Source organism: Thalassophryne amazonica, chromosome 7, assembly GCF_902500255.1.
Source record: "Thalassophryne amazonica chromosome 7, fThaAma1.1, whole genome shotgun sequence".
Taxonomy (NCBI): domain Eukaryota; kingdom Metazoa; phylum Chordata; class Actinopteri; order Batrachoidiformes; family Batrachoididae; genus Thalassophryne; species Thalassophryne amazonica.
Genome location: NC_047109.1, coordinates 76,886,611 through 76,908,255, shown reverse-complemented (window position 1 = coordinate 76,908,255; position 21,645 = coordinate 76,886,611). Strand labels below are relative to the sequence as shown.

The following is a 21,645-nucleotide window of genomic DNA, read 5'->3' as shown; positions in this document are numbered from 1 at the left end:
TCATCCCCAAACATCCTTTCAATTGATGGGATAAGAAAAGTGTCCAAAATATCAACGTAAACTTGTGCATTTATGATGATGTAATGACAGCCATCTCCCCAGTGCCTTTACCTGACATGCAGCCCCCATATCATCAATGACTGTGGAAATTTACATGTTCTCTTCAGGCAGTCATCTTTATAAATTCCATTGGAACGGCACCAAACAAAGTTCCAGCATCATCACCTTGCCCAATGCAGATTCGAGATCATCACTGAATATGACTTTCATCCAGTCATTCCACAGTCCATGATTGCTTTTCCTTAGCCCATTATAACCTTGTTTTTTCTGTTTAGGGTGTTAATCATGGCTTTCGTTTAGCTTTTCTGTATGTAAATCCCATTCCTTTAGGGCGGTTTCTTACAGTTCGGTCACAGACGTTGACTCCAGTTTCCTCCCATTCGTTCCTCATTTGTTTTGTTGTGCATTTTAGATTTTTGAGACATATTGCTTTAAGTTTTCTGTCTTGACACTTTGATGTCTTCCTTGGTCTACCAGTATGTTTGCCTTTAACAACATTCCCATGTTGTTTGTATTTGGTCCAGAGTTTAGACACAGCTGACTGTGAACAACCAACATCTTTTGCAACATTGCTGATGATTGATGATTTACCCTCTTTTAAGAGTTTGATAATCCTCTCCTTTGTTTCAATTGACATCTCTCGTGTTGGAGCCATGATTCATGTCAGTCCACTTGGTGCAACAGCTCTCCAAGGTATGATCACTCCTTTTTAGATGCAGACTAACGAGCAGATTTGATTTGATGCAGGTTAGTTTTGGGGATGAAAATTTACAGGGTGATTCCATAATTTATTCCTCAGAATTGAGTGAGTCCATATTTTTTTTCCCTCTGCTTGGCTCTAAAAAAGTAACTGTACTGACTGCCACAATTATTTTTCCCTGATTTCTTATAGTGTTTCTTAAAGCCAGAAAGTTGCCATTTGAAATGTCTTTAGTTTTTGTTCATGTCTGTTGATCTGCTTTTTTCTACAAATTAAACAACTGAATGCACATCCTCCGAGGCGGTGATTCCATAATTTTTGCCAGGGTTGTATACAGAACTAAAAGCTGTTGCTTTTTCTACACGCTTTCAACCCTGCGGCTTAAACAACCGAAATACGTCATGAATGCATTGATTGGCAGAGTAAATATGCGTAGTAAATATAAATTGTTACCTGTTAGTTTCAGTCGGATTCATTTGAAAAAAAAAAATCATCCTGAGGTTATCAAAAATGGTCTAAACGGTGAAGAAACGTCCATCTGTACACAGCTGCTCCGTGAGAGCTCCTCTCTCCCATTGAGTCTTGGCAATACCATCACCCAAAAAGAAATAAAATAAAAGAATTTAAAAATTAGTCCGTTTTGTTTTTGATTGAGGTGGATGATAACACTTCTTGGATTCTTTCAGTGGTGGATGGCACCAGCTTAAGGTGCATTTTCCGCACCTACCGGGCTAGTGAGTGATGATTGAGATTTTACAAAAACCTTAACTTCCTGGCAGCCATAGTTACGAGGTCTATTAGAAAAGCATCCGACCTTATTATTTTTTCAAAAACCATATGGATTTGAATCACGTGTGATGATTGCGTCAGACAAGCTTGAACCCTCGTGCGCATGTGTGAGTTTTTCCACGCCTGTCGGTTGCGTCATTTGCCTATGAGCAGGCTTTGAGTGAGGAGTGGTCCAGCCCCTCGTCGGATTTTCATTGTCAGGAAATGGCGGAATGATTTGGTTCTGCTGGAGGTTTCTTTTCCTGTTAAAAGGGAGTTTTAGTTCCTTCCCACATGTGGCCAAGTGCTTGCTCATAGGGGGTCGTTTTGACCGTTGGGGTTTTCATTGGTTATTGTATGGCCTTGCCTTGCAATATGGAGCGCCTTGGGCAACTGTTTGTTTGTGATTTGGCGTTATAATAAGAAAAAAGTTGATTGATTGATGATTGATTTGGGCTTTTTTTTCCATCAGAATTTTTTCAGAAACTGTTAGAGACTGGCAGCTGGAAAACCATTAGAGAAATTTATCTGGCTTTCGGTGAAAATGTTACGGGCTTGGTAGAGATAAGGGAGTTACTGTCACTTTAAGGATGGCCCCCAGCAGCTGTGGGGCGCGCCACGTTCCGAAGGCAGCCCATCGACAGGCTGAACTACCATTTCATTTCTAAACGGATGGCTGTCTGGATCCGTAACCATCGTGTGCCATTTTCTCTGGTTATCACAAGAGCTGCACATCAACCATTTTCCAGCAGATTTCATTTTTAACAAGAGATTTTGTCATGGAAAGCCGAGCGGAGGCTTCGCGCATCACGATGGATTTGCTACAGGAGCGAGACAAAACCACCTCCGTTTTGGTCTCACAGGACGGCTTTGAGATGGCGTTCAGACAGCTGTCAGTGGTTTTTCCATCGAGTGATTATCTGAGAAATTGTGGATGTGCCTGGACATGCCAGAACATGTCCCGTGAGGCTTCATCACGGCGTTGCTATGCGCCATGTGGCACCACTGCGACACGCGAAGCCTCCGCTTCTCTTTCCATGACAAAAACTCCTGTAACAGTGGAATGTGCCATTCATTTCCAAACTGGACGTTGTGTTTTATCCGGGACGTCGTCTGACTAGCACAGGAATTGTGAAAAGACGTGGACATCAGCACTTTTTCGGCACATTGAGACAGACATGTGGCGGAATTCCGCGCGTCGCGGCGGTGCCGCATGGCACACAGCAACACCGTGATGAAGCCTCACGGGACATGTTCTGGCATGTCCAGGCACATCCACAATTTCTCGGATAATCACTCGATGGAAAAACCACCGACAGCTGTCTGAATGGCATCTCAAAGCCGTCCTGTGAGACCAAAACGGAGGTGGTTTTGTCTCGCTCCAGTAGCGAATCCATCGTGACGCGCGAAGCCTCCGCTCGGCTTTCCATGACAAAATCTCTTGTTAAAAGTGAAATCTGCTGGAAAATGGTTGATGTCCAGCTCTTGTGATAACCAGAGAAATGGCATACGATGGTCACGGATCCAGACAGCCATCTGTTTAGAAATGAAATGGTCGTTCAACCTGTCGATGGCGGCTTCGGAGCGCGGCGCGCCCCACAGCTGCTGGGGGCCGCCCTTAAAGCGACAGTAACACTCCTTATTCTCTATCAAGCCCGTAACATTTTCACCAAAAGCCAGATAATTTTTTCTAATGGTTTCCAGCTGCCAGTCTCTAACAGTTTCTGAAAAAATTCTGATGGAAAAAAAGCCCAAATCATTTCGCCATTTCCTGGCAATGAAACAACAACGAGGGGGCTGGACCACTCCTCACTCAAAGCGTGCTCACAGGTGAATGACGCAACCGACAGGTGTGGAAAAACTCACGCATGTGCACGAGGGTTCAAGCTTGTCTGACGCAATCACACGTGATTCAAATCCATATGGTTTTTGAAAAAAATAATAAGGTCAGATACTTTTCTAATAGACCTCGTATTTGTTTAGATGTGATGAAGTAATCCAGTGTCCTTTAGATATTTAAATAATTCTTTTTTGCATGATGTGTGAGGGGTTTTGCAGCAGATTTCCAAGGGACAAAGGATGGTAACACTGTAACGTCCAAAGTGAACATGAACTACACTACCCACAATGCTCCCTGCGTCGGGCAGCCAATCACGTCTTGCGCTTAATGATGACATCAGCAGCAAATAACAGCCAGTCTGCCATAAATAAACACACAACAGATGGACTAAAATGTTTGATTTTAGTGTTTACAAACATTTTTGACTGTGAAACTTTGTTCACTTTACCAGCAAAAAAAAAAGTTATCTGACTGAAAGTTATTGGAACTAAATTTATCGGAAGATAATTGGTCCGATGATGGTTTTAAAACTTATCTGAAAAGCTAATCCGCTAGCAAAAACAATAGCTTTGATAATTATCTGCTATCGGATTAGCTGAACTGTGCCCACCACTACCATCAAGGCTTTATTTTTATTTGTTGGGGTCGTGGTGGTGGTGGTGGTGGAGGGGGGATTGGGGGGTTGTCATACGAGGTCTGTTAGAAAACTATCCGACCTTTTTATTTTTTGCAAAAACTATATGGATTTGAATCATGTGCGCTTGCATCAGCCAAGCTTGAACCTTCGTGCGCAAGCGTGAGTTTTTTCACACCTGTCGGTTGCGTCATTCGCCTGTGAGCATGCTTTGAGTGAGCAGTGGTCCACCCCCCTTGTCGGATTTTCATTGCGAGGAAAATGTCTGAATGATTTGGAGCTTTGCTGCATCAAATTTTTCCAGAAACTGTGAGAGACAGCCAGGTGGAAACCATTTGGAAGATTCAGATGGCTTTCAGGGACGATTCTATGGGGATCACACAGATTAAGGAGTGTTACAACCGGTTTAAAGACGGCGCACAATGGCGGAGGGCGCGCCGCGCTCCGAGCGGCGATCGACAGGCTGAAATGACCAGATCATTTCCAAAGTGAACACTGTGTTGATCCGGGACATCGTCTGACTACCAGAGAAATGGCAGAAGATGTGGACATAGCACTTTTTTGGCACATTCCACTGTTACAGGAGTTTGTGTCATGGAAAGAGGAGCGGAGGAATTCGCCACGGAGCCCACCGCTTTACTGATAGTATTTGTCCAGTGGCCTGATGGCCTGATGGCCTACTGGCCTGCGGATTTTTTTTTTTTTTTTTTTTACGAATTAAAGCGAGCTGTGAGCTTTCTATCTGCGTTTTTTTGTTGTTGTTGTTGTTGTTTTTGTTTTTTTGTAGCAGCTACGACTCGTCGTCACCTCTTAAAGCGCGGTGACAACAGCACACCTGCAATGAGCTTTGCAAAGACGTTTTTATGCTTTTTTTCCTCCTTTATTTAGAGCTGAGCTGAGCCACATGCAGCTGTATCTGCATGTTAAAAACAGCCACATGCAGCCGTACCTGCATGTTAAAAACAGCTGATCCTCCACGACGCGTCAACAACTAACACTATTTTCCACTCAAATGCACATAAACTCTCTTTCTGAGGACCACATGATGTGAAAACACAATAAAACTTTCTTACCTGTAAATCTGGTCATGTTTTCTGCATAAATAAATGTTATCCATTCTTTGTGCTCAAACGCCAAAGCAGGGGCGAATCCAGATGGAATGGGGGCGTGGGGCAAGGATGTCCCCCCCTCACAACACCCCTAGATTAAAGGTCCAGTTTTGAAGCCTTTTTTTACTACAACTACTACTACTACTTAAAATAATAATTTCGACAAGTAAAATGTTTAGAGAATATTTAATTGTTAGAAAAATGTTACAAAGAATTTAATAGTTACATTTATTAACAATGTAGGTTAGAAATTACAAGTTTTACTGTTACAGTGCTGTCAACAGTTAAATATGAGGTTAAGAAAGAGGTCTTTATTTTACTTTTTATAAAACAAGTATATATTTTTCATTGAAGTCAAGAAAGGGTGACTATAAAGTGAGTTTTGGCAAAACAAGTATCATTGTCATGTTGAGGTGGCAGAGGGTTGTTGTGGGCAGCTGGGGAAAATAACTAAAAAGTAACTAGTAATCTAACTTAGTTACTTTTACAACTGAGTAATCAGTAAAGTAACTAAGTTACTTTTTCAAGGAGTAATCAGTAATCAGTAATTGGATTACTTTTTCAAAGTAACTGTGGCAACACTGGATACTGGTATATAAACCCTCCTATTGGTGCATAAACTGGTAGATTGGCCCTTTAGTCATGATTGATTGTGGCCTGGACCAATGAGGTGAGGGGCAGGCCAATTACCCCTCCATCTCGGGCCTTGGTTGGGCTACACAGTGCGCCAGTGCCAGACAGAGTGATAACGAGCGATGGTGGCAAGAAGAGGAAAGGTGGCACTGAGAGAGCCAGGGATCAGAAGAGAGTAGCCCTTCAGGCAGATGCTGAAAAATGTCTTAAAATAAGAGACATGTTTGCGTCGCGTGGACGCGGAGCATCCACACCTGCGGCAGGCAGCCTCAGCAAGTGGCGGAGAAGACGTTCAACAGATGGACAAGGCGGGGACCACTACAGCCATGACGGTAAGTGAAGGATAACTTCTGCTATTAATTGATGAACAGCAACCTAACTTGTTCATAAATCAGACATCTGCATGTGAGAGAGACATTCTGATCTTCTGGTCCGAAGTAAAGTGCTGTCTAACTGGGTCACTCAGATATGACTTAAGGTTGGATATAATTTTCGTTTGTACTAACTCTGCCAGTCACGTAACCTAGCCTAGCAATGTAACCTGTGCAAATGGTGTGCATGGCTAGCTACCATGCTGCCGCCGCCAGGTTGTTTCTTTATTCTTTATTCTATTTGTGTGACGGTCGTGCGTCGGTCATACAAAGTATGCTTTTTTGCACAGTCTGCGGTGCGGTGGCATGGTATAACTGCGTCCCTGTCTAAAATGTATTTTCCCAAGTCCTGGCATAATTTCACATACCTAACATTTTACTTTAAATTGAGAGTCATTCTCTAAGTTGATTAGCAACACAAATTGGTAATAAAAGAAATCCTTGATGCTACTTGTAGCTTGTAGTGAGATAGACAACTGTCTCCATCTTGTGGCCTTTTTGTGTATTGCAGTTTCAAAAGTTCAACCTTTGTATCCAGTCATTGGGTTCAGTCATCCAGTCATTTCTTGCTTTATATGATGAATTGTATCACACAAGTAATGATATATTATTTATAGTATAGCCTACAGTATTTCTATAACAAATGTTTTTATATAATTTCTATTTCTAAATTTAAGTAACAAGGCTGAATGAAATGACGGCTTATTATGTCTAAAAAGTAATGTGACCTACTGTCAATAGATCGTACTTTTGATAAGCCTATGATAACTGTATTTCGGGAGAACTTTTCATAATGCTTCTTATAGTGTTAAAATGTATGTGTCTCCTGGTGCACATTGATCGGTTAAGGGACCAAAAAAAAAAACACACTGTCACAGCAGGCTTAATTTTTTTCCCCTTTGATACCTGGTGGTGGCCTGGTCTTGGTTAAAAATGCCCGGCCTGAAAAATTTCCCCAGTCCAGCCCTGACGGAGCCACTAATGGAGCGGGACAAAAGCACCTCCGTGTTGGTCTCACAGGACATGTTGTAACATGCCCAGCTCTTGCACCATTCAGAAGATTCAGACGGCTTTCGGTGGCTTTTCAGTCGTGTGACTATCCGAGAAATTGTGGACGAGCTGGACATGCCACAACATGTCCTGTGAGGCTTCATCACAGCATTGCTTTTTGTTCTCCGCCATTAGCGGCTCCGTCCAGACGCGCAAATTCCTCTGCATGTCTTTTCATGACAAAAACTCCTGTAACAGTGGAATGTGCCGAAAAAGTGCTATGTCCACATCTTCTGCCATTTCTCTGGTAGTCAGATGATGTCCCGGATCAACACAGCGTTCACTTTGGAAATGATCTGGTCGTTTCAGCTTGTCGATCGCCGCTCAGAGCGCGGCGTGCCCTCCGCCATTGTGCGCCGTCTTTAAACCAGTTGTAACACTCCTTAATCTGTGTGATTCCCATAGAATCGTCCCTGAAAGCCGTCTGAATCTTCCGAATGGTTTCCACCTGGTTGTCTCTCACAGTTTCTGGAAAAATTTGATGCAGCAAAGCTCCAAATCATTCAGACATTTCCCTCACAATGAAAATCCGACGAGGGGGGTGGACCACTGCTCACTCAAAGCGTGCTCACAGGCGAATGATGCAACCGACAGGCGTGAAAAAACTCACGCATGCGCACAAAGGTTCAAACTTGGCTGATGCAAGCGCACATGATTCAAATCCATATAGTTTTTGCAAAAAATAAAAAGGTCGGATAGTTTTCTGACAGACCTCGTATTTTCACTCAGGACAAAAATGAATTTGATTTTGAGAACATATTCTCACATTTCTTATAATAAAATATTAAAAATTAAGTGCTGTATTTTGTCCATATTCCGATGTGCATGTCTCCAACTGAACACTGAGAAGTGTGTGATTGTATTTTGAGAGTTAGGGTTAGAATAACAATAATAATACACAGTAAATTTTGCAGAGTCAAATATACTCTGCCAGGATAACATTTGGTCCCAGTCCAAATAGAGTTAAATACACACTATTATAGAGTGAAATCAGCTCTGCCGTATTGTCAAATCATGTTTTTCAACTCCAATAAGAGACGTTTACAGCATGATAGAGTTGATTTTACACTGTGATAGAATTGATTTATCACTGTGATAGAGTACATTTACCTCTGTTTGGCCTGTGACCATATGTTATCCTGGCAGAGTATAATTTACTCTGCAAAATTTACTGTGTAAGTAAACCAAGTGACCGATCGACCAACTTTATTTGTTAAGCACTTTAAAACAACCACGGTGGACCAAAGTGCTGTACAGAAGAATAAATAAAATCATCATTAAAGGCATCATAACAGTTCACATAAGACATAAAATTGTAAATAAAATAAAACTAAAATAATTTAACACCATAAAACTTGAGTAAAAACACCAATCATATGATAAAAAGCAAGATGATAAAATCAAATAAATGAAGTCAACGTCTTAATAGGTGTCAAAGGCCAAGGAGAATAGATGGATTTTCAGAAGAGATTTTGAAGCAGACAGAGAAGAGGCCTGTCTAATTTGCTGAGGCAAGTCGTGCCATAATTTTGGAGCCGCAGCAGCAAATGTGTGGCTCCCTCTGATCTTCTGCTTAGTTTTAGGCGCACTCAGGAGCATCTGATCAGCTGACCTGAGAGAGTGGGTGGGTTTATAAGGGTACAGGAGCTCCGAGTGGTAGGGATTTAAAAGCAGTCAAGGATTTAAAAGCATATATAAATTTTTTAAAATGAATCCTAAAATGTATGGGCAGCCAGTGGAGTGACGCTGAAATAGGGGAAATGTGCTCATATTTACTGCCGGTTAAAAAATTTGCAGCAGCATTCTGTACCATCTGGGGACGGGCGATGAAAGATGCACTAACCCCCACATACAGTGAATTAAAGTAAATGACAACTTTATTTTTACTCAAATCAGCAACCATCATGGTGTCTGTGATGTCATCACCACCTCCGCCAGAAAATATCTGAGATATGAATAAATTCTGCACAAAATATATGTATGAATATAGACAATGTTTTTTGGTCCACTTTTTCATACATTATACTACAAATGTTTTGTGAGAATACTCTAATTTAGATTAAATGGGGTTATCTAGCTAATGAATGCGGGCAACCAAGAATAAGCTGAAAGGTAAGCGGGTAACTGTATAGTCAGTCGCCTTAAATACTTAATTACGTACATTTATTGGAGTAAAAATCTGCATTTTTATCTCATAAAGATCCTAGCCATGCTACCAGACACTTCTAATGGTATTTTTGCCTGTTTGGTGATGACAAGCGGTTTACTCTGAATGTTTCTAATTGCCCGTGCAGAAACATTAATTAGCCACTTAGCCCATGGCAGTGTTTCTGTTCTAAATCAATAATGCACATATTACATGAATCTTTGTCCAGAGTGAACAGATGACCCCTAAAACATCCAAAAATAGAGCCTAGGTTGAAAAATGTCAGAGTTCTCCATTAAAATGGGAAATATTTTCTGCTCAGTACCTCGCAATTCTGTGTTATTTTGGACCTTTGCATTTAGCAGCAGCATTTTCACATGTGCTGTTACAGAACTGCGGAGCCGAATATGTTTAACGTAAAACCCCAAAAATATGTACATGAAAATGTAAACAAAAGTGATTTCACGCAGCATCACCCATTCAGAGAAAATGAGCAAATCCTCTGGGAATGGTTAAAGTTTTGGCATTTCCAATTGATATAAATGTTAAATAGTTAACTACAGCTGATTATTTTACTGCCAGTTAGCCAATCACTTGATCTACTCATCATTCACTCATCATGGGTTTGCGATTGTCTTGGTCCAGACTAAATCCAGGGTTTGAATGACTTCCTGGACTTCACCATCAGAAGAGTATTTGCATGATGAGTATCTGTATGTCCTGAAGGTGTTGAACTTGCAAAGGCCATCACTTCCCTTGACAGTGGCATTCATGTCTCAGGGTCCTTGGCCTTTGAGATCAGGAGACATCTGGGAAGACGTATGGCTTCATGAGGTCGCTGCACAGAGGTGTTTGGAGATGCCAATATCTTTGCAGGAGAACAAAGATCAAAGTCTTTAGGGTCTTAGTGCTTCCAGTCTTACTATTTGGTTGTGAAACTTGGATATGAACCAGTTAGCTAGGGTGACAGCTGAATGTCTGGTATTTGATCTCTTCAGAGGAACCTTGAGTGCTGCTGGAATGAATTTCTGTCAAACAAACAGTGACCTAGGAATTAAAGGTGAGGAGTACTTCTTGCACTGTGAGGGAACATCAGTTATGACACTTTGCTCAAGTGGCACATCTCTCTGGGCATGATCCAGCACACAGGCTGTGAGGAGCCCAGAAACTGGAGAAACCCAAGGTGACACCCATGTTTCACCTGACTGTGCATGGTCAGGTGGCACCACTTGTTTGGGTGGTTGCCACACGGGACACCGGACCAGTTTTGTGGTGGATGTGGCAATGCACCTCATCAGTCCATGCTCCCAGTCTTGATTTCAGCACTTGATGTGGCGTTACTAACTTCATACAAGCAATTGATATTTCCACAGATTTTAACACAAGGAAGGAGAATCAATGTGAAGAGAACAAAACAAAAATCAGAAGCCTCTCCAGTGTCATTACCAATGTTATAAATGGTTTTCCTGAACCCAGATGATGTCAGTCAAATGTTGAAACTGTGGACTCCATCTCCCTGACCTTAATCAATAGTGGACTGCTCTCCAGAGGATCAGTGGAATGACTTGGAGCTGTAGAATCAGATATGACCACAGTGGAGCGTTATGATTCATCAACTCTTGAAGAGCTGACAGCATGGATCTCACACTGGTCAATCGAAGCTGTCACCATGGTGTGGGACCAAAACAGTCCTCCGATCACCTGACAGAAAATCTCTTTTTTTTTCCTCTGTCATCTTGCTTTTCATGCTCTTTGTTTTAGAAGAAAGATTTGTTTTACACATCAGCCAGTGTGCACTTTATGGACTGAGATTTTTAACTCATCTTGAAAAACTATTTTTTGTTTTTTTCTTTACTTTCTCGCAGTGCCAGCCATGAGGGCCTGGCTCCCATGAAGCAGTGCTGCAAGGGCTTCTGTATTGACATCCTTAAGAGATTGGCGAGTATGGTCGGTTTCACCTATGACCTTTACTTAGTGACCAATGGGAAACATGGGAAGAAAATTGATGGTGTTTGGAATGGTATGATTGGTGAGGTAAGTCTAATGTGTGCCTGTGGTTCTGCTTGTCTGCATTTGTGAGCAATGATCTTCCTCAGCACTTGGACGTGTGTCTGTTTGTGATTATGTGTAATATTTTGTGCATATATTCTGTGTTGCTTTGGAACTTTTGTGAAAGCTGTAGCATCCTGGGTGACCCGTTAAACGCTATGTGTCACATCCATCGATGTGAGGGTTATGGCCACTTAACCACTGGCAGCAAACAGACAGCTGTCATTTATTACACACACATGCCTGCATGCACATATGAAAAAATGTGCAGATGCAATTGCACACACAGGGATTAAGGGAAATAAACTCCCATTTGCACAGCAAGCACAATGGCGAAAAAAAAAAAATTAAACCAGTGCACAGCCATCTGTTCCCACAATGTGTTAATCTGCACAGACACAACTAACTAGCTGGTTATGATTAGCCCTCGGTATTCGTGGCAGTGCTCAGTGAGATTCATGAGTTCCCTTCTGGAAGGTAACAGAGAAGCCACTGTGTGCACAGCCACACACAAGTTTGCTTACTGTATGTGCATGTGCATGGGAATCGGTACAAGTGACACTGTTTTACTGAAGCATCTCACTGTTTTATGTATTTATTTATGGTTCCTAAACACCATTTCTCACAGCTTCCAAGTGATTTTGCTCACTTTTCTCAACTCTGCAGCTCATTTACAATCCTGGTCAGAGTTGCACACACCTCCCATATTTACAGATAACTGAAAATGAGTCAACAACAAAAGTTATTGAACAAGAACTCGTCAAAATGCTTTCATACAGTGAAAAAATAAAGCAATATTTTCCCGTATCTAGGGATTCAAGGATTCTTTATTGTCATATCATATATGTTTTCACATGACATGATACCAAATTAAGTTTCAAAAGGTCCTGGGGGTTAAATAAACTAGACTAGGGAAATATAAATAAGAGCAAGATTGAAAAGCATGGCAGCAGCAATAAGCAGCATGGCAGAATTATTGTGCAAAATATATTTGTGCAAAAGTCCAGTTGTTGCATAATACAGGTGTGCAAAAGTCCAGTTACTGTGCAAATATACAGGTATGCATAAGTCCAAGGAGCTGTGCAATCAAGGTATGAACAGATGTGCACATATCTGAGGTAATATAGTTAATGTGCAGGAAGTAACAGTGCTACAGTGCTTCGCCAGAATTCATCAGCACCACAGCCTCTGGGAAGACGCTGTCCCTCAATCTGGTGGTTTGGCACCCGATGCTCCGCAGCCTCCTGCCTAAAGTGAGAAGAACAAACATTGTGCTTGCTGGGTGGGTGGGGGTTTTTTTTATGCTAGATGCGCTTCTCCTGCATTTGTTTGTATATATGACCATGATGGTGGGTTCACTGCCTGAATCCAAGATCAAACTTGTCCAATGTAATTTTGTGAACCAAGTTTCTCCTTGATCCACAAAGTCTTTGTCAAGATATCATGTACACAAGTATTCAGATACTTCACCCCCACCCCCACCCCCCCAAGTGATTTTGAGAACTGCCTACTGCGGGCAGATTCACCATACAGTTTGTATTTTATAATAATTAATATGACATATTCAGAGATTTGTAAATATTCATGAATCCATTGCCTGTCTTGTCTCAAGGAAACTAGCTATAAATGTTATGATTTACTGACCAGCATGCAGATTTGAAGTGGACCTGCATGTTGATTTGGCACAGGTTTTACACAGGACACCCTTCATCCACATTAGATGGAGAATGGGCAGGGATGGTTGTGAACCAGGAAACCTTTCGCAGTGGGGAAAAAGCACACTTAACCACTTGGCCACCACACCTCCCTAATGCCATTGTAGAAAACTTTGAACATTTTACTGAACATTCTGATTGTACAAAATAGGCTCCACACAGTAAAATCACCAATGTTAAATTAACACTGACACTGAACATATGGTGCCCCTCTGGTCAGAGTGGGGCCATATGCACACTGGCAGTGTTAATTTAACACTGTCAGTGTTAGTTTTACACTGGTGATTTTACTGTGCAGCCTCCCCATTAAGATGAACTGGAATAAACAGGTTGAGAAACTGAATAAATGATTTATAAAACAGGATTATTTTCATTTATTTCTGAACATATTTTAAATTATGTCCATAGTAACAAATCCAATAATTCTTACCAGGACTGTATAACAGAAGTCTGTGTATTGACTTTATATTCACATGCACAACTCCTGAGCAAATTTTGTTTCTGTCTGTTTTTTGATTAAATCCTCCTAAGTGCGCCATTCTTTGATCAAGTAATCCAGAGATTTAACAAAGTCGAGATGAGGGTGCTTTGGTTTCTGCTTTGCTTCAATTTTCTGCTGATTTGCTCTGAGAAGCAGATGTGCCATGTCTAATGTAGATTAACATTTCACATGTATAATCAGCAGACGCAGCAATTTTGAGTTTTTGTTTCTCCTCTAGACCTTAGCCAAAAGTGACTGGTCCTAGAATGTTTTGTATGCTCAAGAGATCCACCACAGACACACCCTTAGTATTTGTAACATATTGAATCCTGAGTCTTTGCCACCAAGGGAACTGCCCATTTGTGATTTTGATGATGTACAAAGGGTCATGGTGCACAAGTGTCAGCTGGAACCAGCACCCTGTGGACTGAACAAGATTGGCTTTGTCTGCCTATAACCAGTACATCAGTTCCCCATAATTATGTTTCTGTCTTACTGCTGGTTCATGCCCCCTGTAGGTGGTGTACAAGCGAGCAGACATGGCCATCGGCTCTCTGACTATCAATGAGGAAAGGTCAGAGGTTGTGGATTTCTCTGTCCCTTTTGTGGAGACAGGGATCAGTGTCATGGTCTCCCGTAGCAATGGAACTGTATCACCATCTGCTTTCTTAGGTAAGACATGAACTTTTAATTGTCTTGGAAAATCTAGTGTAATTTTTAAGTGTTGGTTGGCTTTTGCTCTAACAGATTGTGCTTTCACTGCATGCATACATAAGGCACATACTGCATCAGGTTTATGCAGTGCCTCTCACAAGGTCATAAACTCCCAACATATTGTAATTAAAAAAATAATAATAATTGCATAAGATTAATGGAGTCGGGTAATGAGAGAGTAGCTCCACAATACTTTTGACAGTAATGCCGTAAAACTGTTATATTCATCTCTGAAATGTTAGGTGAAGCTCCTATTGTGGGCCATGTCAGCATCTTCTAACATGCAAAATATAATAATGATAGAGATGCCTGTCAAGCTGTTTGTGAAACAACAATGGTCACTGGAGGCCATTGTTTTATGTTTTAAAAGCAGGCAGTTTTTTTTTCTACACAAGCTGTTACAGCTCAAATTACCTTTCCATGTAGATTTTTGAATTTTGATTGAGCCGCAAATAATTTCCAACACATAAAACAATTTCCCATAATAATTTGAAATTAATACTCCAACATTTTCATGCAAATGTTGCACACAAGTATACAGTTCATCACATGGACAGACGCCAAGGCTTTTTTTTATTGCATCTCTTGGATTCATGTCTTCCTCAGTGATCAACAACATTTTAGTTCAAGGTGAAGTGCTCCTTTAAAAGTGGATGATGTCATATTTCTGTCTGATGCCTCCATCTCCTTCATTAGCTCCTTAGTTATGATCAGAGGCTTCATGTACAAAGGCTGCGTATACACAAAAACGTGGTATATGTCCTTCTCCACGGTAACGTTCAGATGTATCAAACGTGAAATGACCATGGAAATGTGAGGTGCGCCACGCCAGGTTCATGGCTGCCGTACGCATGTTTCTACAGGTATGGGTCCACTGGTGACACGTAGAGGTGATGCTTGGTAACTGATAATTGTGTGAAAACAAGAAGTCGTCAAAGTGATGTGCACATCAGAGGCACACTTATGAACAATTAACACACCCACGTGTTTGCAATTATATTGGTGGATATAAAAGAATGCACAAGGTGATGAGGAAAATGTTAGGATTGTTAGAGGACCTTGCAAATGGTGCAATCTGATGTGACTGTGTTCAGAAAATGCGAGGATTTACTTGGAAATGACAATAATTGACTCATAAGCCGATTTTGATTACCAAGGCCGCTGTTACTGGAGTGTGCAGAACTGTGGCCGGCCCAGAGTGCAATATAGCGAAGAGCCAGGGCTTGTCTGTGCCCACACAGGTCCTGACCGATCGATCAGTCAGGAATGTGCCAGCCAACCTTGAGCCAAGCCATGCCAGCTGTGTGGAACATAATCATCCGAATGTCATCCATGTACATCACATTCCAACATTAAAGCGTAATTTACAGCACGAGCCAGTTTCCCTAATATAATCAGAGCTATTAACTCCTCATGTTATTTAACATCAGTGTGTGTGTGTGTGTTGCTCTGAGTCCACAGCTTTTATGGCCTCACATACACACACTCCCACTAATGTATTTCCATTTCATACTTATTTCGTTGGCTACCAAATAAACTATCCCTGCATGTCTCCACTTCATTTCCATCATCTGTTGCTCACACTCGGTATAATTTATTGTCTGTGTTAATGTTGACTGATGTGATGGAGAGGAGCATCCCAGGTCCCAGTGGCTATTTACATGAATTTGCATATTTAAACAGGGGCGTGGAAAGGCAGAAGTTTGGTACATCTGCATGTGCGCTCAATTCCACATTGATTGAGATATTTTTGTGCATTCGACAGTTTCTGGGTTTTAGCGTATGCCATGTTTCAGTAGGAAATTCAATTTCAATTCAATTTTATTTATATAGCGCCAAATCACAACAAACAGTTGCCCCAAGGCGCTTTATATTGTAAGGCAAGGCCATACAATAATTACGTAAAAACCCCAAAGGTCAAAACGACCCCCTGTGAGCAAGCACTTGGCGACAGTGGGAAGGAAAAACTCCCTTTTAACAGGAAGAAACCTCCAGCAGAACCAGGCTCAGGGAGGGGCAGTCTTCTGCTGGGACTGGTTGGGGCTGAGGGAGAGAACCAGGAAAAAGACATGCTGTGGAGGGGAGCAGAGATCAATCACTATTGATTAAATGCAGAGCGGTGCATACAGAGCAAAAAGAGAAAGAAACACTCAGTGCATTATGGGAACCCCCCAGCAGTCTAAGTCTATAGCAGCATAACTAAGGGATGGTTCAGGGTCACCTGATCCAGCCCTAACTATAAGCTTTAGCAAAAAGGAAAGTTTTAAGCCTAATCTTAAAAGTAGAGAGGGTGTCTGTCTCCCTGATCCGAACTGGGAGCTGGTTCCACAGGAGAGGAGCCTGAAAGCTGAAGGCTCTGCCTCCCATTCTACTCTTACAAACCCTAGGAACTACAAGTAAGCCTGCAGTCTGAGAGCGAAGCGCTCTATTGGGGTGATATGGTACTATGAGGTCCCTAAGATAAGAAGGGACCTGATTATTCAAAACCTTATAAGTAAGAAGAAGAATTTTAAATTCTATTCTAGAATTAACAGGAAGCCAATGAAGAGAGGCCAATATGGGTGAGATATGCTCTCTCCTTCTAGTCCCCGTCAGTACTCTAGCTGCAGCATTTTGAATTAACTGAAGGCTTTTCAGGGAACTTTTAGGACAACCTGATAATAATGAATTACAATAGTCCAGCCTACAGGAAATAAATGCATGAATTAGTTTTTCAGCATCACTCTGAGACAAGACCTTTCTAATTTTAGAGATATTGCGTAAATGCAAAAAAGCAGTCTTACATATTTGTTTAATATGCGCTTTGAATGACATATCCTGATCAAAAATGACTCCAAGATTTCTCACAGTATTACTAGAGGTCAGGGTAATGCCATCCAGAGTAAGGATCTGGTTAGACACCATGTTTCTAAGATTTGTGGGGCCAAGTACAATAACTTCAGTTTTATCTGAGTTTAAAAGCAGGAAATTAGAGGTCATCCATGTCCTTATGTCTGTAAGACAATCCTGCAGTTTAGCTAATTGGTGTGTGTCCTCTGGCTTCATGGATAGATAAAGCTGGGTATAATCTGCGTAACAATGAAAACTTAAGCAATGCCGTCTAATAATACTGCCTAAGGGAAGCATGTATAAAGTGAATAAAATTGGTCCTAGCACAGAACCATGTGGAACTCCATAATTAACCTTAGTCTGTGAAGAAGATTCCCCATTTACATGAACAAACTGTAATCTATTAGATAAATATGATTCAAACCACCGCAGCGCAGTGCCTTTAATACCTATGGCATGCTCTAATCTCTGTAATAAAATTTTATGGTCAACAGTATCAAAAGCAGCACTGAGGTCTAACAGAACAAGCACAGAGATGAGTCCACTGTCTGAGGCCATAAGAAGATCATTTGTAACCTTCACTAATGCTGTTTCTGTACTATGATGAATTCTAAAACCTGACTGAAACTCTTCAAATAGACCATTCCTCTGCAGATGATCAGTTAGCTGTTTTACAACTACCCTTTCAAGAATTTTTGAGAGAAAAGGAAGATTGGAGATTGGCCTATAATTAGCTAAGATAGCTGGGTCAAGTGATGGCTTTTTAAGTAATGGTTTAATCCACGCAAGTCTTTGGACATGAGGCCTCTGAGCCTCTGTTGGAACTGTGATACAAAAGTTAATTAATTCCTGGGTGTTACCGCTAATTTGGGCCTTGCTCTTCAATGATGTAAAGCCTGTATCATCCCAAGTTTCTATTTTTGTACAATAGATTGTACACTTTCTTATTTCAAGATGCTCTTAATGAGGAACTTCATGCAAAACTGTGCTCCAAATGCCTTGGCTTAATTGTTTAGATATTTCCCCCTTTTGTTAAATGAAACAAGGCACTGGCTCTACATTATACCTTTAAATACAACAAAGGGGTACACAATTAACAACTAATTATTCCAATAAGTCATTCAGATGTTGTTAAAAGTACTTCCATCATTTTCTGTAATCATGCTGTTTATAGAGGCATTCATCTTAAATGGTAAATGGACTGCATTTATATAGCGCTTTTCCATCTGCATCAGATGCTCAAAGCACTTTACACACCAATGCCTCACATTCACCCCGATGTCAGGGTGCTGCCATACAAGGCACTCGCTACACACTGGGAGCAACTTGCGGATTAAGGACCTTGCCCAAGGGCCCTTACCGATTTTTCAGTCAGGCTGGGATTTGAATCGAGGATCTTCTGGTCTCAAACCCAATGCCTTAACCACTAGACCATCACCTCCCCTTGGTGTATGAAAATTGTTGAACTCATGAAAATCTGACAGACTGAATAAATTCTGAAATAAAGCTATCATGTAACTTCTGTTTTTAAATATCTGCATATGGAAATAAAGTAGATATTCTAACTGAATTGAACCCAAGCCCCATTCTTAGATGTTTTTGGGTTCAGCCTATCATTAGCAATGATAATCAGCCCAATACTGAGTTAGAATGCTAACACTTTCACTGATAAACAGCTATACAATGTAGGCCTATGGGGCAATCGAGTACCCTCAAAGTACTGAATCTGGAAAGTTGTCATTTAAAATATCTGGTAGCATGGACAAGATCCACCTGAAGATAAACACATGCATGTTTACCTCATTAACACTTAAGAAACCTTTTTAAATGGCCAATGGCTTCCCATATAGTCATAAGGTCTTCACTCTGTTCAAGTTCAGTATTGATGAGAGGTTTGGTTGTTTCTTAATCCCCAGTCATCACAATTATAGCAAACCAACACACATACAGTCAGACAAATATGGGCACCAACAGGTCTGAAAACAGTGTGAATACTTTTAAAAACATTACCACCACAATTGTTTCATGGGCAGTAGGCAAAGAGGAGAAGGAAATGACACTGAAAACAAATACGTTTTTTATTATGATTTAAACTTGGCGAATGGTGAAGAGCTAAGATATAGCTTCTTTCTGGCAGGAAAATGCTGAGAGGGTGCCAAGAAACACCATCATCACAGCACCTTATCACTTTCTTAAAAATAAAAAGCGGAACCCATGAGATTTGTTTCTATGACAACAATAAACAACTAACGACAAGTTTATAAAGTATGGCAATAAAAACTCACCCTGTGCAGGAGCACAGGGTGAGTTTGTCCACTGTGCTCTCACAGATAAGTTTTTTTTTGTTGTCTGTAGTGTGATAGATTTTGTGAGACACATCAACTAACACAGAAAAAGCAAAAACAAAGTTCTTAGTGACGTCCCACTGACTTTCTGAAACATTACAGATTTTCAACTTAAAGCACGCAGTGTGGCTGCACAAAAAAAGTGGAGCATGGAAAAATATGCTGGAAGCAGCATTTATTTATTTTTCTCTAGGTAGCTGCATGCAACTGCATACGCTCCATTCTTATTTAGAGCAATTGAAAAAAGTCACTGGCACCCACAAAAGTAAATGAATAAATAAAATGCTGTTTGGACAAAGGGTCTAAGGCTCTATCTTCCACCCAGTGCTGTGCAAAACAGCACAATTTACACCTGCCACAACTGACTCAGGTGTTATTTTCACTTCCAGCGTCTACATCATTACAATACCACTTGCACTCATGTGGACATGTTGGTCTAAAAGTGAGGTATGGTGGGTTGCATACCTGGCACATTTATAACATCTCTCACCAGCAAGTGTTTGCACCTGAGACCATCAATAACCAGATCCATAGTGCAGTCCCATAAAAAGAAAACATGTTTTACATAAGTGGGTTTATGAGCCACGTGCACTATGCACAGTGATGCACAATAGCCCATAACAGGACTGTGATTCTGAATTAAATAGAAAATTTATGCTGAAATGAAATAATTTTTTAGTTCTAAATAACTGGCTTTTACCATGATGTCAGCAAACACAACAGTGAAAGTAAAATTAAGGAGAGACCATGAATGGATGATTTCCTGATACGTATGTATACGAAAAGGCACCTTCATATTGTGGAGCATTAAACTGGTTACTTTGCACCCTTTATCCTTGTTTCCACTGATGTTTCACTGATTTAAGCTTTATGTCTGTCACTGACATAAAGACCCAAATATAGAGAAGTAAGCTGGTCTAAAGGAACAACCACAGAGAACCTCAATTCTTATGTAATGTAAGTCTGGACCTCAGATCTATAAAAAACCTCTGATTGAATGACCAGAACAACCATATTGGTGCCTATATGGTTCCATAGTTTTGGTAAATAAGGAGCTGCCAGCTTATTAAGTTTTAAAGCGCTCTAACATTAACTTTTAAGCCAGTGAAGTGATTTTGAAATGGGAGAGGGGGAACATGGTCAAACACAATCACTGTGAAGGTCAGTGCATTTGTTTTTTAGTCATCCATGATAACAGTTTCAATAAGTGATCCAACAGACATGGGCACAGACATAACCTGTCTGGCAGTAGTAATAATAATAATAATAATAACATTGTAAATGTTGCAGTATAGTCATGTGAAAAACCCAGTTTGTGTGTATTATGTATGTCTTGTTTCCCTTTCAAGAGCCCTACAGCCCCGCCGTGTGGGTGATGATGTTCGTCATGTGCCTGACAGTGGTGGCGGTGACTGTCTTCATCTTTGAGTTCTTCAGTCCTGTGGGCTACAACCGCAGTCTCCAGACGGGAAAGAGTGAGTGATGGGTCGAAGCTGTCTGTTTTTGCACAGTGATAAATGGGTCTGTGTGCACTCTATCAAAGTTGCTGGAACAACTGGACAAGAAGTGAACTCAGTCCTGGAGTGTGGCTGATAAATATCAGAGCCAGTAGGTGCAGTCAGAGATTTCAGACCCTTACCCTGCTGATGACTTCCCAGATTTTTCACAGAAAAACAAAAGCTGCTGCCCTGCATCAGAGTACTCAGTATGTATGTCAGTTACTGTTACTGTAGTATGTACTAGACATAAGCAAGCAAGTAGTAGGGACATTATTTGGATGTATGACACCTCCAACATCTTACAAGGAGTGATTGAAAAGTTTTGAGCCTGATCCAGAAATATTAGGATGTGGTTCTCCATCGTTAAAGGTCCCTTCACACATGCTGCGAATTTAGTTGATTTGCCCATAAAGTGCGCATGAAGCAGGAATCATATGGAAAACGTGTAGAATCGTAGCTGCTTCCAACGCCTTGTACACCTGCTGCTACAACTATTTGCACACACCAGCGGCTGAAAGACAGACTGTGCTCTGAGAGAGCCCATCGAACCCTCTCGCAGCAGGTGTCGGCCAAATTCCAGGTGACACATACACACGTCTAACACTGCTCGCATGGCAATTAGAAAATGTGTGGCCATTCGCACTATTAACACGACAACAGTCAGCAGACAATCACTGTCGTGCTGGCAGTGAAATTTGTCTA

General features: G+C 41.1%; 1 protein-coding gene across 1 annotated transcript in view; it reads left to right on the top strand.

Moving 5' to 3' along the window:
• LOC117514251 (glutamate receptor ionotropic, NMDA 2D) overlaps positions 1-21,645 on the top strand; it is a 290,532-nt gene that overhangs the window by 205,775 nt on the left and 63,112 nt on the right. Inside the window, 3 exon segments of the mRNA XM_034174620.1 lie at positions 11,177-11,345; positions 14,075-14,228; positions 20,794-20,919. Of these exon segments, the coding sequence (XP_034030511.1) occupies positions 11,177-11,345; positions 14,075-14,228; positions 20,794-20,919 (449 nt within the window).